This window comes from Sparus aurata, chromosome 21 (genome assembly GCF_900880675.1).
Source record: "Sparus aurata chromosome 21, fSpaAur1.1, whole genome shotgun sequence".
In the NCBI taxonomy this organism is placed as follows: Eukaryota; Metazoa; Chordata; class Actinopteri; order Spariformes; family Sparidae; genus Sparus; species Sparus aurata.
In genome coordinates, this window is record NC_044207.1 from 7151822 (window position 1) to 7170673 (window position 18852).

The following is an 18852-nucleotide window of genomic DNA, read 5'->3' on the forward strand; positions in this document are numbered from 1 at the left end:
CAAGTAGGTCTACCTATTTATTACTTATTTGTTATTATTGTAAAAAGGCGGGTTGTATTTTTCTGTTCACTACATATTGGGCTGAATTTGTCCAGAAATGTTTATTTGTTCAGCTGGCTTAAAATCACACTACTAAAAAACAAATGAACTACTGTGGTATTTGGCATTTCCATCAGCGCAGTTAAACTCCTTCTCGCTAGGGGGCGGTATTTGAAGTCCGGGATCACACTGGGTACCTGGGTAATCGAGGAAACTGAAGAGATTCCTCTCTTCCTCTCCGTAGCTAACAGTAGCTAGCCGGCTAATCTCCTGCACAACGCAGTTGTGTTTGTTACATTGTGCGTTTCAGTGCTCATGTCTTTTCGCCCTTTATATCGCAGAGTTTTTCTAACACACCGTCAGTGACAAAAGTGAGGCAGACACGAACGGACAAGTTTAAATACGCTGGATGTTTGACCACTGTTGCTTTCTCCCAGGATGCTAGCTACAAGCAAGCCAGTTAGCTAGCCAACCCGCTAAAGTAGCCAAATAGCAGCACTGTCCGGATGCTTTGAACAGCAACGCAGCGGATTTCGGGGAGTTTCTAGTCGGCCTTGCATGATGTCAAGCAACCGGCCACAGCAAAACGCTGCTGGGGCGAATTCAGTGCCCGGCACAAGTAGCAGTAACACGGCATCAACTGGGAACTCAAACGGTAGCGGTGGGAGCAACGCCGTCACAAGTAATGGTAACAATTCTGGAAATGTTGTGCCCTCCCGGACCTTTGGAGCAGCCGGTGAGAGCGCCTTGTCGGTGCCAACTTTGGCCGCCGTGCCGTCGTCCCGGGGCGGGTTCGCCTCTCTTAGCAGACCGTCTGCGTCTTCGGGTAGCAGAAAGAGATCCCTCCACCAAACACCCCTGTACAACGGCCTCCTGAACTCATACGAAGATAAAAGCAACGATTTTGTCTGGTTAGTTTTCTCAGCTTTCCTGTGGTTTGTAGTTGCAGCTGAGTATTAAGAGCGTTTCAAATGTTTAAACGTTGAAGTTTGACATGTCCTTAACACAGCTTTTTTCCCCTTCTACTTTTCCAGTCCCATCTGCTTCGAGATGATAGAAGAGGTACACATGACAAAGTGTGGGCACAGTTTTTGGTAAGTGTTGAGTTGTAGCTCCGGCGGTGGGATAGTTGTCCCACAGAGATCAATGACACATGTCCCATCGAGGAGCTGTTCAGACTCCCAGCAGAGGAAAATATAGCCAAGAATAACAAAATTGTGCTGAATGTCAGACTTTTGCCATCGAAAAATATTGCTTGGCATTTCTTGTTTTAAGAATTCTTACAGGGAGGCACAGACAACTGTGTTCTCCACCTGTCAAACACTTTACCTAAATATACATACCTAAATCTTAGCCAACCTGACGAAATCTCATTTTCCGATATAATACATTTGATATCCAGATTATAATACATTAGAGCTGCAAGGGTTAGCTCATTAATTGTCAACTTTTCAATTGAGTACATTTTTTGAAAACATGCAGTTCTCTGACTCCAGCGGCATAAATGTGAATATTTTCTGGTTTCTTTACAAGACATTTCAGGGCTTGCCTACGATGCATAACACAATATAGCACATTTTGTACTTCCTGTTTTGTCTTGGCTGGATTTGGTTCTTCTGATTGGAGTTACTCCAATCTGTGGCACATTCATTTTCCTCCATGTTTGTGTGTGTTGCCTAAATGCAAATATCCTGTTGGATCCACGCTGTGCAGAAGAATGCAAAGCGTCGTGCAGTGATTTAAAAATGTTGCCATAAAAAGTGTGACTCAGTGGAATACAAAAAAAAAGCCCATGACATGAAATGATGGGCATCTTCCTAGAATAATGTGTGCCGATAGTAGAACTACTGTCAAACATGAAAGTTGTATTTGCGCATACTGCAATGATTTCAGCATAATGCTAAAACATTAATGAAAACATGTCTTAAAGCATCATGAGAATAGAGGATTCAAGCTTCTCTGTGCTTGGTTTCAGTTACGTATGGCTTAACTTAATTACTAGTAACTTGCACTGTAACAGGGTTTTTTTGTCCTCTTTTCCTATCACCGTTCCTGTAAATTCCACAGTAATTAAGTTGTTTTTCCGTCCTGCAGTTTCAAGTGTATCCGCCAGAGTCTGGAGGACAGCAACAGATGTCCCAAGTGCAACTATATTGTCGATAACGTGGATCAGCTTTACCCAAACTTTCTCGGTGGGTGTTTTAAACGAGGGTTGATTATGTCTAGGGTGTGTCTGTATTCTTTTCCGCTGTCACTGATGATCACAAGATAAATTGGAAATCGGAAGTGTTGACAGAATGAGTGGTGTGAATTTACGAATTTGCATGTCAACACACAGTTTTGTCATAGAACATGTCCACTGTTCTGTACAACAGTGTGGTGTCTGAATGGAAACTTTCTTTTTAAAACTTGTGCAATGTTTGTGAAAGGAAAATATTCTTTTTTTTTATTGATTTATATTTTTGTTACATTATTTTAAAATTTAGTTAAAATAAGGTTTATGTTGTCACACCCTGAACACTGACAGACCCCAATCAGAGTTCACTTATAAAATGCAATGAAAGCGCACTCTGTTTCTTAAAGTACGTAGCCCAGCCATCATGGTAATGAAGCTGCTTGTGATGTCACTGCTGTCTCTTGTTTTACTTAAACACACACTTTAAGTTGCTCTCTTGTTGTGTTTCTGTCGTACTCACAAAACTGTTCTTCCTTCCTCATGTACCCCTTCCCAACCACCTACTCCACACCACCAACACACGGTCCAGTAAATGAACTGATCCTCAAACAGAAACAAAGGTCGGAGGAGAAGAGACTAAAACTCGATCATCCTGTAAGTACGACACACGTGATGTAAATCAAAGTCGTACATTATTTTTCGCTCTCAGTGTCAGCTGTTCAAGGCGGGGCAGTTGAACATTTATTGCTTCAACATTCTGTGTAAAAGGTTTGAAGGCAGTACCAGGGGGGTGATTGTTAACCCCTTTGCGCAGGTAGTAACAAAGCAACAAACATGTAATGTGAGCATTACAATTTTTATTCTAAATCTAAAATGGATTGAAATGACTTTTCAATTTCCATCATCAAAATCAAAAGCAGGATGGGAGTTTTTTTTCTCTGCACGCCCACCGTCTCGTGAGTGTCCAAAGACAACAAAACGCTTTAAGAAGACACTTCCTGGTAGCTGCATCTCCACTTCCAGATGCTTACCCTGCATGCACAAAGATTATCAACTAACTGGTACTGGAGCAAACAACGTCAGCACCAGAGTTTGGGGCTTTATTTTTTTTAATTTTCATAGATCCTTTACTGATTTTCTGGGGAACAGGGTTTACTCGGGACAGATCTGAGAAACTGAACTTTCCAACAAACTGAACTGCTATCTTTTATTTCTTGTTGATTAATGTTACAATGTTATGCCAAGGTATAGAAAAAACAAAACTGCTGCTGTTATGACAGTGTTGTGCAATCTTTGTGTAAAAAGGGCTAATGTTAGAAAAGTAAGTTGCTCATGTCACAACCTAGCTCACAGGGCCATGAGTTGTGGTTTCCACACTTGTAATTGATGGGTGTCTCTGACCTCCAGAACGGGTCCAGGTGGCAGTTGTTCCAGGACGCGTTGAATCCTGACCAGGAGAACTTGGACCTGGCGAATGTTAACCTGATGCTGGAGCTCCTGGTCCAGAAGAAGAAGCAGCTTGAGGCGGTAAGTTAGTGCCAGAGGATGGTCAGAAGTGCACCTTTTATTTAATTCCAACCAGTTCTTTGTTTACGTTGCTCTTTGGCTGCTTGGATTCACACAGGGCTGGACAACACTTCAGGGGTAAAAAAGTATACTGAGGATTATTTTTAGTCACACGTGACTCACCCCTGTTATTCGATGTTAATGGAGGAAGTTATGTGGTTAGCTTACCAAAACGCATGATTCCAGAGATTCATTTAGGTTAGCAATGCTTGACAGTTTGTTGACTATAACAGTACTTTGATGACGTGACCACATAATTATGACCCAAATTAACGGCAGTAGTACTGCACACTGGAGGTTGTTGAGTCCTTTTAGGGGAGCCTGAAGAAAGAAACTGCTCTGTAGTCTGTTGGTATGGCACTAAAACAGATTTTACTTTCACTGTTGTCATGTCACAGTCCCTCACCACCAAGCATCCTGTTTTAAAAAAGTAAAATAGTCTTAAAAGTATCCTACATCTCTTTTGTCCACAGGGGCTGCCAGAATCCGCAAAAAAATAAACTTCTTTGTAGCTGCCTAATTGATAATTGTAGGCCTTATTGTCCCTGGTCTTAAAAAGTCTCCAATCTATTTCAGTGAACACTGCAAAGTTCCTGGAATCAGTGGTTAGATCCATCTCCTGACATCGGGAAGGTCCTCTGTTTTAATCTGTTTGCAATCCCCCTGCAACTCTACAGAGGATACATTTTGGACCACAGCCAGTAATCTTGACAATAAGAAATGAAAATATAAATTCCATCCTGGAAGAGGTAAGTTGTTATATACTGTAGTACCCGCTTTTCTGCAAGGAGATGCATCAGGCAGTGCTGAAAGAGTCCAGAGTTGCTGAGTCATATGAATGGTATTATTCAGTACTGGTTGACACGGTCATTGTGGTAGAGGGTATGTGTGTTTCCTGGATTGCACAGACACTTGGTGGGTAAACGCAGTAAAAGCTGTTATATACCACTGTTTGAATAGTCTGGAACATCTCCTTTTTTCTTGTTTTTGACAGTCCACGTGACAAGAAAACAAGTCACTGGAAAAGAGAAGTAGGAGCCGCAACCTATCCTGTTGACTTGTGTTGTGACACATCAGCACAGCCAGCAGCATTTTTTAAAATCCTAACCAGTTCTGAAGTTGAGTTGCCCCACATGCAAGGAGAAATTTCACTGACTATCTGCTTGTGAATTGCCAACACTCTGAATTTGAAACACAAGAAAGGAACACAGCATTGATCACATTGTTCAGATTGTCTTTCAGCGGGGAGCTACACCTTTACATCTTTATTTCTGTGTCACACGCGCACACAAATACGGACGGTGTGTCTCTGTCTGGTTGTCTTAAACACGCTAGCGAGACATATCGCACATTTATTGGTGACTGTGTAGCTGTCTGTCGATAAGTAACAAGAAATTGTTAAACACAGCTCAAACACACACTCTCTCCCAGTCTCATCTGGTACAAGTTCTCCTCATCTCATCTCTGATCTTCTCTGTTGCCATGTCAGACTCTATTTCTCATGTTGATTTGTTTATGCAATTCAATTCAGAGAGCAGCGACAAAAAAGAAGAGCTGCACACCTTTTTAGCAAAAAGGGTCAAATGATCACAGCCCTATTTAACTATTTGCCTGCAGAACAGGAGAGTTCAGATTGAACCTGTGATCCATTGATAGGACCTGTGCCACCAACCAAAAGCATTGGACGACAACCTGAGTATGAGACAAAAGAATCACTTTAAAAGTTTGCCCACATACTGTTGCTTTTAATTGTCGACTTTAATGCATACACACTGATTTTCCATGCCTTTCCATTTCTCTGTCCCAGTCCTAGTTATGTACGTATGTATGTATGTCTCTGTGGACTTTTTTGTCAGCAGTATGTTTTATAAAATCGCCCAAATAACACAGTGGATTTTTTTTTTTTTCTCAGCAGATGAGCTGACATAAGTAGGCCTATATTATTAAGGAGAGGTTGCATCACAGTCAGTGCATTTATAGGAGGCATCTAATACCAGGGAACACTCTCTCTTGCTGTCTCTCACTCTTTCTGTCTCTCTCTCTCTGCAGAGCATGTACAAATGTCAGTAGACAGTAGGGTTGAAAATGCTAAAAAGGGCTGTCAAATATACTTGGATGTAAATAATCATAAGGTAATGTTCCATCATGAGCCAACTGTCTGCTGTTAACCACGTTCAGTTCACCATGCCATGTGCCAACCATCTGTTGCAGTACCTAAATCTACACCTGCGCTGTCAGACAATCTTTCTTGGAACAGATATCATTTGACAGTAGATCTTTAATCAGTGATCTCAAAGGTACTGCCAAAAGCAGTCTTTTATATTCTGCAGAATTCTCATTTTTACATCAGATCAGATGTAAGATGTCAGATTTATGATCCATGCTCCTCTTTATTCTTTTCATATTTCCTTTTAATGAATGCGAATTCTGATACTGAATTGTTCATTCAGCCAACTGGCTTCAGTCGCTGCTTTTATTTATTTCTCAAGACACATTCTTGATACGATTCTTTTTACGTTTGTTCTTATTTGAGTCAACTTATTTGCCTCTGGGCAGGTCATTAATTTCAGCTCATCAGTTTGATCATTGGAAACTTTAGATCTACAGTGGAGATCAAAATTAGAGAACAATTAATTAATACCTGATTTATTCTGGGATATTTTTATTTTCATTGTTCAGAATTTGATAGAATATCACTGTGTCAGAAGAGAAGATTTAAACCATGTTTTTTTTTTTTAGAGCTATAGGATTCAAACATTAATAGGAAGTGTAGAGGCCTTTGCTTTGCATAACTTCAGCACATCTGCGCCCACAGGACATCACTAGTTTCTCACACTGCTCTGGTTTGATCTTGGTCCATTCTTCTTGCAGTCTCTTCCACAGTTCAGTAACTGTAGTGGGTTTCTTAGCCATTACTTTGTCGCCAAGGATTTTCCAGAGATTCTCTATGGGGTTTAGATCTGGACTCTGGGCTGGCCATTTCATTGTTTCAATATTCTTAGCTTCAAGGAACTGCTTAACCCGTTTTGCAGTGTGACAGGGGGCATTGTCTTGCATGAAAATTGCGGGCTGATTGGGAGACAATTGCAGTGAAGGAATTTTGCATGTTTGCCGAAGGAGGTTCACATAAACATTTGCATTCACCCTGCCATGTAGCTGTACAAGAGGGCCAACTCCTGCTGCAGAAAACATCCCCCAAACCATGACACTTCCTCCTCCAAATCTGACTGACTTCTTTACACACTTTGGGTTCAGTCTTTCCCCAGTTCGACGCCGAACATAATGTTTCCCATCAGACCCAAATAAATTGAACTTACTCTCATCACTGAAGTGCACTGTGGACCAGCTCTCCTCTGTTCACACAACATGCTCCTCAGCAAAGGCAAGTCTAGCCTTTTTATTCTTTCTGCTGATGAGAGGTTTGGTCACTGCTGAGAGGGCTTTCAGTACAAATTGTCTTAAACGGCGAGACACTGTGTGCCGAGATAGATCCTTGCCCTGTTCGGCACTGAACTGGCGAGCAATTCCAACTGCAGTGTTGAACCGATTCCCCATTGAGAGTCTTTCGCATAATCCTGTCCTCTCCTGCACTTGTTTTACGTGGACGACCAGCCTTTTTGGGGGACTTAAATGAATCTGTGTCCTTGTGAAGTTTCAATATTCTTGAAATCACAGACTTGAAACCCAAACCCTCTTGCAGTGGCTGAGAGTGTCATCCCTTTGGCCTTCATCTGGACAACCTGCTGTCGCAGGGTTTGTCACCTTAGAGCGGCCTGCCATCTTGCAAAGTCACTAGGAGAACAGCCAGATAAATAGGGTGTGTCTAACAATTAAGTAAATTGTCACCAGGTGCCAGATTAACACCAGTAACTGGGAGGTATCTGATAGTGTTCTCTAATTTTGATCAGACCTGTTCTGAAAATTTCTCAATAAGGTTTTTATATTGTGCTTGAGAATATACTTACATTCTGAAACATGCTCAAAAATCTGCACTTATATTCATGTTAGCATAACTTCAAATATGTACAAACAGTGACTTTAAAATGTAGCAAATTATAGGTTGTTCTCTCATTTTGATCTCCACTGTACATGTAGAGATTGTATTTGGTGGCTGCATCAAATCAACCCCATCAAAGGGAATTTAATCATTACTGATGTAAATGATGAGAAAAACATCTTACAATTTAGTTGTCTAGTCTTAATCACTGTGTCAAACAAATTATCAATATGTTTGCGAACGATAACGGGTTCAACGCCTAAAGGCACAATCCTTGATGGAAATATCTGCACTGGATGTGTCCTACCTTCTCTGGCGTTTGTATTAGTTTAGACCGCATAAAGAAATGGCCAAATGAGAGCATCAGCTGAAAATATGACTCGACTTCCTGCTTTCGGTTCATTTTGTTATGCGAGACATTCGAAACATGAGAAACTTCTAACCACAGTTGTCAAAAGTGATCTTCCAACACCCATAAACCCCTGGGTTTGGGATTGTTTCCTGCGGTTGAATTGAATAACATGTTTGCTCCTAATAATCTGCGCCTCATTTTCATAATCATTTTTTCTTCACAACAGTGCTCAAGTTTGAGTGGAAGTGCAAGGGTTGGAAAGGGCACTAGAATATTTACTCTAATTTAACTAAAGAAATGTTATTTATATAAAGTTAAAATGACAGATATAAGTAAGTATACCCTGAGTAAACATTACGCTAACCGTACAGATTTAAGCCTTTAGACAACATAGTGGGTGCAACAAGCATCAAAATGCTGCATTTATTAAATAACCCGGCACATTACCAGCAGAATGAAGCGTCACCAAGGCAGACAATGCAAAGATAGAAGATATAAGCCGCAAAGCCGCTACCACAAACCACAAACACTCACATTAAGGCAAAAAGAAAACCTATACAGTTATTTTGTCAGAACCTTTATTTGTCCCCCAAATGTGGAAAATTCCGTGTTGCAGCATCCAAAGGACAGTAATATTACATAACACTGACAATAGTTAAAAATAAACAATATGATAAAAAGGTAAGACATATAATAGACTGATACATACATAGTTTTGTACAATATGAGCAGTGTAATTATAGTTTGGCAGTGTATTGTTATTTACAAATAATAAATATGGACATTAAAAAATGAGCAATTAGTGCAAATCAAAAATGAGAGATGGGTTGTGTGTAGAGTTTGTGTGGCACCGTGCACAGTGAGGTCTACTGGGAGCAGTGCTGGTTGTAAAGTGTGACTGCAGCTTGGAAGGAAGGACCAGCGTTTCCTCGCCTTCACACACTTGGGGTGCACGCACCAGTCACAGTGGTACGTTGGCACCACAGTGGCTGTTTGGCTCTGGAGAAAGAGTTGGAGCTGTCAGTGAGTTCGCTGATGTGTTCGCCTGTCTGAACGGCGTCCCGGGAGCCGCGCACCCCTCCACCCATTTTTTTTTTTTCACTGCTGGGTCTTCCGGCGGCGCAAGGGTGAATATGGCCGCATAGAAAATTCAGCTGAGCCCCCCCTTTAATCAAGGATGTTTACTCGGAAAGTGTTTAACAACGTATGATAATGTCAGGGGGAGAAGAAAAGCGCCTTGGTACGGCGTTAAGAAAGGAAAAAAAGGACACCGACACGGAAGATGCAGGTTGCTGCGGCGACGAAGCTACGCTAGGAGAAACGGTTTCGTTAGCCTCCATTCGCGACGCCATAAACGAAACCATGGCCAAAGCAATGTCCGAACTGAAAAATAATATCTCTGACCAGCTGTCGGACTTCCAGAGCAGCGTTCAAGAGGACATTAAAAAACAACTGGCCGAAATGAGAGCAGACATTAACCTGAAGATGGAGGAGACGGCGAGTGAAATAGAAGCTACGTCGCGGAGACTTGAAGAAGCCGAGCGGCGCGTTGGAGAGGTGGAAACATTTGGTGTGGAGGTGGATGCGGTTTCGACCCAGGTGCAGGAAATCCAGCTCGAACTCAAGTCAAAGCTCACCGAACTTGAAGGACAGTCGCGTCACAATAACATCCGGATCGGCGGTATCAAGGAAGGGACCTCAATGGTTCGCTTTGTGGAGAATCTCTTAAAACCTTCACTGCTCATTTATTCTCATCTATTGCATAGGGAATAGAATCAGGCCCATGTCCAATAGCCTGGTCCAGCCCAGGTGGGACCAAAACCCTGCACGCATCTTTACATTCAGCATATGAACATATACATTTACAAAACATGTATCTGTATTGAATAAATACATAAATAAATACAGTAATACTTGCACATATTTTTACTCTTTTTATCCAACAATCAAGCTGAGAATATGAGGCAGCAGAGCTTCCGTGTGCAACATGTTTTGTTTTCCCCACTGGCGCTTAAAACGTTTGTTATATGATCTTCTTGTCTCTGAAGAGAATGATGGAAGTGGTAAAAAAAAAAATACATGTGCAATGTCTGTTCTCTCTCTCCAATAGGAGTCCCAAGCTGCTCACAGACAGATCCTCATGGAATTCCTCAAAGAAGCCAGAAGAAACAAGAGAGAGGTACTGTAGCATTTACATTGATAATATCTTAATTATAGTCCTGACCATGACCGCTTTGTTCAGAACACAATGGAATTGTCAAGAATATGTAAAAATGTAAAAGTATCTATGTATTGGAGAAAGCTCAACGTTAATAATACATGGTAATACATTAGCTCAAAAATAGAGAAGGTTTTAAGTTTGTATTAATTTGTAAAAGAAATAAAAAATGTATCCGTTTGTGGCTCTGTCAACAGCAACTGGAGCAGCTGCAGAAAGAGCTCAACTTTCTTGAAGAGGATATTAAGCGTGTTGAGGTAAAGTAATAGAGAACCTATTATTTGTAACCAGTCACTCACAGAATGCCCTAAAGGTTAAGAGGAGCAGTACACAGGATTATGAAATCATATTATATTGTCAAACTGCGATCAGCATCACAGCTTGAGATCGAAAAACATGTTATTTCTCTGTAATTTTCCAGGAAATGAGCGGGCTGTACTCTCCAATAATGGAGGCAGAGTGTACAGTGCCAAATGTTGAGGCTCCCTCACCAGCACCCAGGTACGTCTCACTTCTGTGCATTACCCAGTGATGTGTATTTACAGCAGATGATTCCATCATCATTGTGGTACAGCCAACCACACTCTTCTTTGTTTGCCTTAAAAAATCATTCCCCGCTCAGATGATCCTTACTGATGTTCTGTATAAGTTTAATCTTTATGAACAGCTACATAGCAAACAGTGTGTGTGTATATAACATTAAGATGTTATGGGATCCTGTATTATTGTATTGTGTGTCTAATATGTCTGTCTGTTTGTTTGTTGAGTAGCTGCAGTAGTATTATTGACCCACCAGACTACAACCAGCCTCCAGGATTTGGCGGAACAACCCAGGTAAGTCTGAGAAACTGTTGACTGTTTGGCTGATAGCCCTTTACATGTCACATATTGTAGGAGGGAGAATTTTCATATCTTTGTTGATTCTGAAGCAGGTTTCATTAATACTGAAAAAGATTTTTTTTTAAACTCGGTCCACGAAGGAAAAGCACACAACCTGTATCCTATAACTGTGCCTTTTAAACGAGCCCAAAGTAAACATGTGAACCTGAAAATCAGCTTAATATGAAGCCTTTTAAAGACTTTTCTAAATGTCTAACCCTCATTGAAAGTCAAATCTGTTTTTTTTCCCATCATCTTGTTAGATTTTACTTGACTTATAATCTTGAACTTTTTGTTTACACATGTCTTTTAATACTTCTTGTGATATGAATGCAGGCCACTGTTTATACCTCCGAAGAAATATGTGCAGTAGTCTCTCAATTACAAAAAACTCTTTACACTAGGTACTGTAGTGATACTGCAGTGATCACAAGGGAGAGTAGACTGAGGACCTGTCAAGTTTAGGTGTATATTTTGTATCAATGCTCACTCAAAGAAGCCACGCGCATTCTATTTCAATAAATGTCAGTGGCTTTAGCGCAGACTTGACTGTACTCTGAAACATTTTTGTTTTTCCAGGGCAAAAGACAGACCTGGTACAACAGCACCCTGGCGTCAAGGAGGAAGAGGTTGACGGCTCATTTTGAAGATCTGGAGCAGTGCTACTTCTCCAACAAAATGTCCCGCATCACAGGTGCTAATCCTGAAGAACAGTAATTTGTCTGGAGCATCTTTAGTCTGATAAGTATCTGCTGCTCTTATTCTGTACACCATTAGAGAGACCAGACCATAGTTGCATGGAGAAGGGACAAAAGATAAGGCTTCAGTTCTTAGAAGTGGATATTCACTTGAGAGGATGGATGGATGGGTGGTAGTGTTTGCCTCACCCCAGTGTTTTTACAATTTACGATTTCATAAAATGAAAACCACAGCTACCACATAGTTCACTGACTGCTATGTTAGAGTGGGTGTTTCTGATGAAAAGTCTCAGTTCTCAGCTTGAAAAAGCACTGCATCATTTGACTCTGTGCTCCAAGACAAGCCAGAAGAAATCCAACATAGTGGCACACAGAACAAAGTTTTATTTTTTTGGTATGTGATATTAATGTGATAATGTATTTATGTTTAAACTTGACACAAAGCTCCTGCAACATTCAGTATGGAGTTCCCCCCCCCCTTTTATCCACAACACAGTGTGTTGTGCTTGTAGGCAGTATTGTAACAAGTGTGTTTTTTGTGTTCAGAGGAAGGCAGGAACCTGAACCAGCTGGATGACTTCATGGAGTGTCTGTCTAAGTTCACCCGTTACAACTCTGTCCGGCCGCTCGCCACCCTTTCTTACGCCAGTGACCTCTATAACGGCTCCAGTATTGTCTCCAGGTACAAAGCAGAAAACATTTAACTTCTTTTACACTTTGTGGCACTAATCATCGAAGGCTTGGTGTGTGATTATTAACATTTTGGATAGATCTTACCAGCTTCATTATGTTTTATGTTTCTGTTTATCGTAACGAGCACAAATAGATTTTATATCGGTAATATCTTTATCGACCCACTCACTGTTCTCACCTCGGTTTCAGTATTGAGTTTGACCGTGACTGTGACTACTTCGCCATCGCTGGTGTGACCAAGAAGATCAAGGTGTTTGAGTATGGCACAGTGATCCAGGATGCAGTGGACATTCACTACCCTGTTAATGAAATGACCTGCAATTCCAAAATCAGGTAAGAGAGATGAGGAGAGGAGCAGGCATCTTGGCATGCATCTTTCAGGTCCCACAATGCGGTCTTGGCAGCGGCTCTGATCTCATTGTAACCCAGATGCTGGTTTCATCATTGGCTTAGGGTTAGGGTTTTCTTTTAACACTTTAAGATATCCTCTTTTACCATGGTACAGTAGTAATAGAAGAGCTCATATAATGTGTAAAGGAAGCCATACTGGGCTGTAAAAAGAAAAGAGTAACATTTCAGATTTTACTATAACGTATTAAGAATGAGACCAACTGTAAACTTCAGTTTTAAAATTGAAAGTGATCCCAAACCTATTTGTTGTAGCTGTATCAGCTGGAGCAGCTATCACAAGAACCTTCTGGCCAGCAGTGACTATGAGGGTACCGTCATCTTGTGGGATGGATTCACTGGCCAGAGGTCCAAAGTCTACCAGGTATGATACTTGGTAGAGTCTTGGATCATTGTTGTTTCATAAAAAGTGGTCAATTTTTGTTGTGTAGGGGAATTATGAAACACAGTGAATTGCACATTTGACTACATGGATCATTTGGTTTAAACTATCCATTTCTATCGACAATGTCTACCTCTACTTTATTTTCAGGAACATGAAAAAAGGTGTTGGAGCGTTGACTTCAATCTGATGGACCCCAAGCTCTTAGCCTCGGGTTCTGATGATGCTAAAGGTAACTGAGGTGCTACGTCTGACAGGATCGGACCTACATCATCTCCTCTCCTCTGTTACAACCTCTTTTACATTTACCCGCAGAGAAATGTTGACGCGTCTGTTTTTGTGTTTCAGTGAAATTATGGTCAACCAATCTCGACAACTCAGTGGCCAGCATCGAGGCCAAAGCCAATGTCTGCTGTGTTAAGTTCAGTCCAACCTCGAGGTATCATCTGGCCTTTGGCTGTGCAGGTAAGATAAGGATGGTGTGCATTGACTGGTCTGGTCTTTTAAAGTCACTGTAGAGGACAAAGTAATTGTTGTTAACTAGAGTAGAAGCAGTTTAACAGGTTACAGTACAGCATCTGACTCAGGCCTTCCAATCAGCTCAGTTTATTTCAGACATTAGAACATGGAGAAAAATGAGTTGAGTATTTGTCTCATTTCCAAAATTGCTGTCAAAGAAGCTTGTTTTCCTTTCAGTGTGATGTATTATCATTGTTGCACTCTGACAGGGTGCACTCACATCACACCACTGCTGGTCCTCCTCGTAGACTACTAAATTTCTTTTGTGGTCACCCAGACTCTGGTGGTCTAGACGGACTTCTGAAAACTTCATTCATGATTTTCCCAAAGGAGGAGATAAGAATTAGAAATATTCTCTTGTACACAGAAACAATCCTTCTGTCTTAGCAAACACTGGATAATCAGAACAGCACAGACACTGTTATCCCGTAGTGAATTGCGCTGACTTATTTACCCCATTCCCCTTGTCTCTAAGGTCCAAGTCCACTGAGTTTGGAAAAGGAAACCCTTTCTTGACCTTGGAGTTATTGGTTTACTGTCTGCAGTAAAGCTAGGACACTGGGATAAATTCCAGCAGGCGTAGTGTAGCGTTCATTCAAAAACAGACCTGATGGAGTGTGAGAAACACACATTTTAGCAAATGTCAACAAGAGGCATTGCACCATCATTTCACCTTGGCTGCCTGCCTTGGTGGTTACTGGATCTGATTGACACTGAGAGTTGTTTCCAGTTTTGAAGGACACTTAGCAGAGCAGCCTCTCATACAGCAGCTTCTCATACAGCAACCATGAAAACAGTGTTCTGAAATGCCTCTCATCTAAAAACATACCGTCTATTTTTGCTTGCAGACCACTGTGTCCACTACTATGATCTACGCAACACTAAGCAGCCAATCATGGTGTTCAAGGGTCACAGGAAGGCAGTGTCCTACGCCAAGTTTGTCAACGGCGAGGAAATTGTTTCTGCGTAAGTCAGTTCAGCCTTTTTTTTTTTCGACCACAGTGCTTAAATTATCATTTTAGTAAATACAAGAGAGTGTCATGACTAACATCTTTTTTCCCTAATGTATATTCCTTCTACAAAGACACTTCAGGGCTTTTTACAGTGCACTCAGCCAAGGGCTAAACGCATTATTCGAAACCTCTCTAACCCAGGTTAAAGGAGCTGATAGCCCCAGGCTAAGAAGGCTTTCACACTGCTGCAGGGCACCTTCCAAAGTGGGCTAGCCCCGCCTTTCAGCAAGGGCTTGCTAGCCCTGCTCAGGAGCAGGAAGTGTATGGAGTTAACCCCTGAAAATTGACACAGGTCTAAACCAGTGTGCCAGTGTGAAATACGGCTATAATGTTATCATAAGTCATGTGTGCCAGCAGACATGTAACCCAGGGCTAGAAGAAGTGCTATGCAGGGTTGAGGTAAAGTCTGAACAAATGTGTCTTGAGTCTTGAGTCTTGTGCGTAAAGTTCGTAACCTAGGGCTAAGAATTTACAGTGTGAAAAGCCCTTTTTTCACCATTGTCTATATACTGTGTTTTTATAATATCATCTCTATACCAACTCCTTCATGTAAGCAGTGTTGACAGAAAAGCATATATACCGACACATTTATGTTTTTGTTTTTATGATTTACAAAAAATGATCAGATTTACGGGCTGACGTTGATAATCTTCTGCTGCAGATTAGAGAAAAGCAGTCCTACCAAGTCATGTTACTAAATCCACTGTAGTTGTTAAACCATTCTGTATTTACACCCTTTAACTGGCAGTTCAACAGACAGTCAGCTGAAGCTGTGGAACGTGAACAAACCTCACTGCCTTCGCTCCTTCAAGGGTCACATCAACGAGAAAAACTTTGTAGGCCTGGCTTCCAATGGAGACTATGTTGCCTGTGGTAAGGACCCCTTGTATAGAAAAAGTATTTTCTGACCATGCTGGAAATGAATCTGTGACACAGATATAATTTGATAGTTGTTCAACCAACCAGGGGTTTTCCACTGAGGAAGCACCCAGCTCCCTGCAACGATGCACGCACCAATCTAAAACTGATTGGAATTGAATAAAACATCACCTATTTTTTTTTACCAATTGTTTTTGTGTGCTTGTGCAGGCAGTGAAAACAACTCCCTGTACCTATACTACAAAGGACTTTCCAAGACACTGTTAACATTCAAGTTTGACACAGTGAAGAGCGTCCTGGACAAGGACAAGAAGGAGGACGACACCAATGAGTTTGTCAGCGCTGTCTGCTGGAGAGCGCTGCCTGATGGAGTAAGTTCACCTCATTATACTGCTGTTTGTGTTACTCATTTTACATATGCTGCACTGGAAGGTAGCTCACACAAACAGGTTTATTGTTGCCATCTGTTCTTGCTAACCACATCAAGTCAATGCACCTCATCTTTGTCAAGATGGAAACATGCTTGAGCTCCTGGGGGTGATTAAATATAATTTTTGTTTTTCAGGAGTCCAATGTACTGATTGCTGCAAACAGTCAAGGAACAATCAAGGTTTGTGTTTTGAAACTACATAACCCATTCTAACAACCGCAGGCCAACAGCATTAGGTGCGGTCGAGGTGTCATGCCTAGTAAGAGATCTAGGTAAGAGTAGTATTTTGATAGGACAAAAGCACACACAAGGTCATTTTTTTCCACCTGTGTGTAGATTAGTCTGTATTATTGGACTTAAGAAGCCCTTCAATGTGGCGTAAAAAATCTTTAAAACTGGCTTTTTATACTATAATACAGATACAGCTTACGTTGTTACATATCAAACTAATCTTGATTTAACCATTAGACGGTGAGCTACTGACACATAACACAAGCGCTGTGTTTTCTCTCCATACAGGTACTTGAGCTCGTCTGAAGGCCCAACCACAACTTGAGTGTGTGATAGAGCCACCATCAGCCTCTCTGTTTGATAGAGGATCAGTGTGATGCAGGCAGAGCCCAGGCTGCCTGCTGAACCAGGATACACCGGGAGAGCTGAAATAAACTGAAGCCGTCTTCTTTTAATGAGCTACACATTTCAGACAGCAGTGAAGACTTTGGAGCAGGGCATCAGTATAGCAGGAGAAGATGCGCTGTCATATTACTGCAGAAAATCAAGGACCTGGCTTGGGCACAAATGGAACAAAAGACTCCAGAAAGCATTTTTGTTTCTTTTCAGTACAGTTATATCAGCTACAATAGAACACCTCTTCATGGTTTTAGGTCAAATCAAAACGTGTACCTGTTTTAATTAAGCTCTCAAGGGTACATCCAGCCAAACGCTACTAGTGTGATGAATTTTCCCTTTTAAAGGCCAAAGCACAAGACTAGACGACATGCAAAAATGATGTCATCACAAGAAGCTTTTAACCCCCCCCCCCCCATCTTTGTTTGTCACCGTTTCCCCTTTTTATGTGTAGTTTTTGTGTTTTGTTTTTTTTTCCGATTGAGAGAAACCAGTTTTAATAAATATGACTTGAATTTCATTTTGTCAAGCGTATTGTCAGTTCCTTCTCTGGCTTCAGAGTGTAGAATGTGAGGTAGTGTATGAAAATCATGGAAGACCAATGGATTATAGGAATGTTGAGAAACACTTTCTGTTACTGTCAGAACAAAATGAGATTTGACATGTTTGTCTGTAATCACAAGTCAATCTCGTGTAATTTAAGGCATTGATCTGCAATGCTCCATCTAACTGGATTATTTTTTCACGTACGTGGGCTGTTTTGTTGCTTGTTTGAAAAATGAGAACCTCACAGAATCAGATTTAGGTCTTTTTAAAGTAGCAATGGATATACTCTGCACATACTGTAGGTTCAAACATATGAACTGAGCTGCATTGTAACTTCAGCTGTGGAGCGGTGATCCATGTTGACAACGTTGACATCGAGAGGAGTTTGGTAAACACCGCCAAGACCTACCTATTTTATGATAACTGAGTGAGAGAGAGGTGTTTTGTATTTGTATAACTGAATAAATTATTTCGAAACAATTTTGTCATGTTTGGTGATATTTTTACGGGACGTTTTTGGCATTTTGATTCTCTCAACTATGGCCGAGCAATGTGTTTACTGTTTGTAATGGGTCTCAAGAGGGGCGTTTGGAGCTTGTGTGAAATGGTAATCTGTTCAGTCATCAGTCTCCCAGAACACGTCCTGTATGAGCTGAAGCACCAGAGAGCCGTTAAATGTTCGCTTGACCTCGGGGCTGTTTGATTTTATGTGTGAGACCTGCTACAGCGGGAAGCCTCCGTTGTTGCTCTGCTACACAGGAGAAAAATCATGCAGTCTTTGTAAAAGCAAAGGATTAGTGGTCGCAGGGGTAAACTTCAATGCGTAATATTTATAATTACATTTACGTTTCCCAGCCAAACTGAACAGAATCACACTCATTGATTTTTTTTGGGGGGGTATTGTGTTTGTAGACATGTTAAAAGCCCATTAGCTTGCATTGGAAGCTTGAAATTGTGTGTGTGAGAGCATTTTATTTATTACTGCTCATCTGTACAGGTGTTCTCAGTTAATTTGGCTGATTGGACCTCTGCTCCATATGGAGTTGAGCAGGGTTATGCTGGGAATAATGTGAGGTTACTAGGGGTGGGCAGATCGATCCAAATATCGATAGTATCGATACCAAGGTGAGTATTGGTATCGGATCGATACCAGCGTGATGAGATCGATATTTTTGTTGTAGTTTCTCTTCTATAAATTCAGCAAATCACTTGTATTTCTTCACAGAGTTTGTGTGAGTGCAGCGCTCCTCTTCATCTCTCTCACTCCGCTCACTCAGGTTCACTGTAACTGGAACTCAAAAATATATACTTAAAATTAAGATATATAACCTACCTCAAGAGTATATTAACCCTTTTGTGTATCTGTTGAAGGACCATTAGTATTCCTATTTAGGCTACATGCAGGTTAGAGATTTAATTTGTTAAATAAA

The 18852-nt window shown here is 41.1% G+C and overlaps 1 protein-coding gene across 2 annotated transcripts; it reads left to right on the forward strand.

Moving 5' to 3' along the window:
* Window positions 1-243: 243 nt before the first annotated feature.
* cop1 (COP1 E3 ubiquitin ligase) lies at window positions 244-17902 on the forward strand. Of its 2 annotated transcripts, XM_030403263.1 has the most exons (20): window positions 244-950; window positions 1074-1133; window positions 2134-2231; window positions 2805-2869; window positions 3623-3742; window positions 10241-10309; window positions 10546-10605; window positions 10770-10849; window positions 11119-11182; window positions 11807-11921; window positions 12472-12607; window positions 12808-12951; window positions 13282-13390; window positions 13559-13640; window positions 13757-13873; window positions 14776-14893; window positions 15689-15813; window positions 16030-16190; window positions 16385-16429; window positions 16769-17902. In XM_030403263.1, exons 1-20 carry the CDS (start codon window positions 598-600, stop codon window positions 16784-16786), a joined length of 2139 nt encoding a protein of 712 aa, XP_030259123.1. In that variant the 5' UTR covers window positions 244-597; the 3' UTR covers window positions 16787-17902. The 2 variants fall into 2 exon arrangements, with proteins under 2 accessions (XP_030259123.1, XP_030259124.1); XM_030403264.1 differs by lacking the exons at window positions 244-950; window positions 1074-1133; window positions 2134-2231; window positions 2805-2869; window positions 3623-3742 and adding an exon at window positions 8432-9834.
* The last annotated feature ends 950 nt before the right edge of the window (window positions 17903-18852 follow it).

Coding starts and splice junctions, on each gene's coding strand:
- cop1 (XM_030403263.1), top strand. CDS start 598: ATGATGTCAAGCAACCGGCCACAGCAAAACGCTGCTGGGGCGAATTCA. Junction 14,894..15,688: donor GGCGAGGAAATTGTTTCTGC/GTAAGTCAGTTC, acceptor TTTAACTGGCAG/TTCAACAGACAGTCAGCTGA. Junction 16,191..16,384: donor GGAGAGCGCTGCCTGATGGA/GTAAGTTCACCT, acceptor TTTGTTTTTCAG/GAGTCCAATGTACTGATTGC.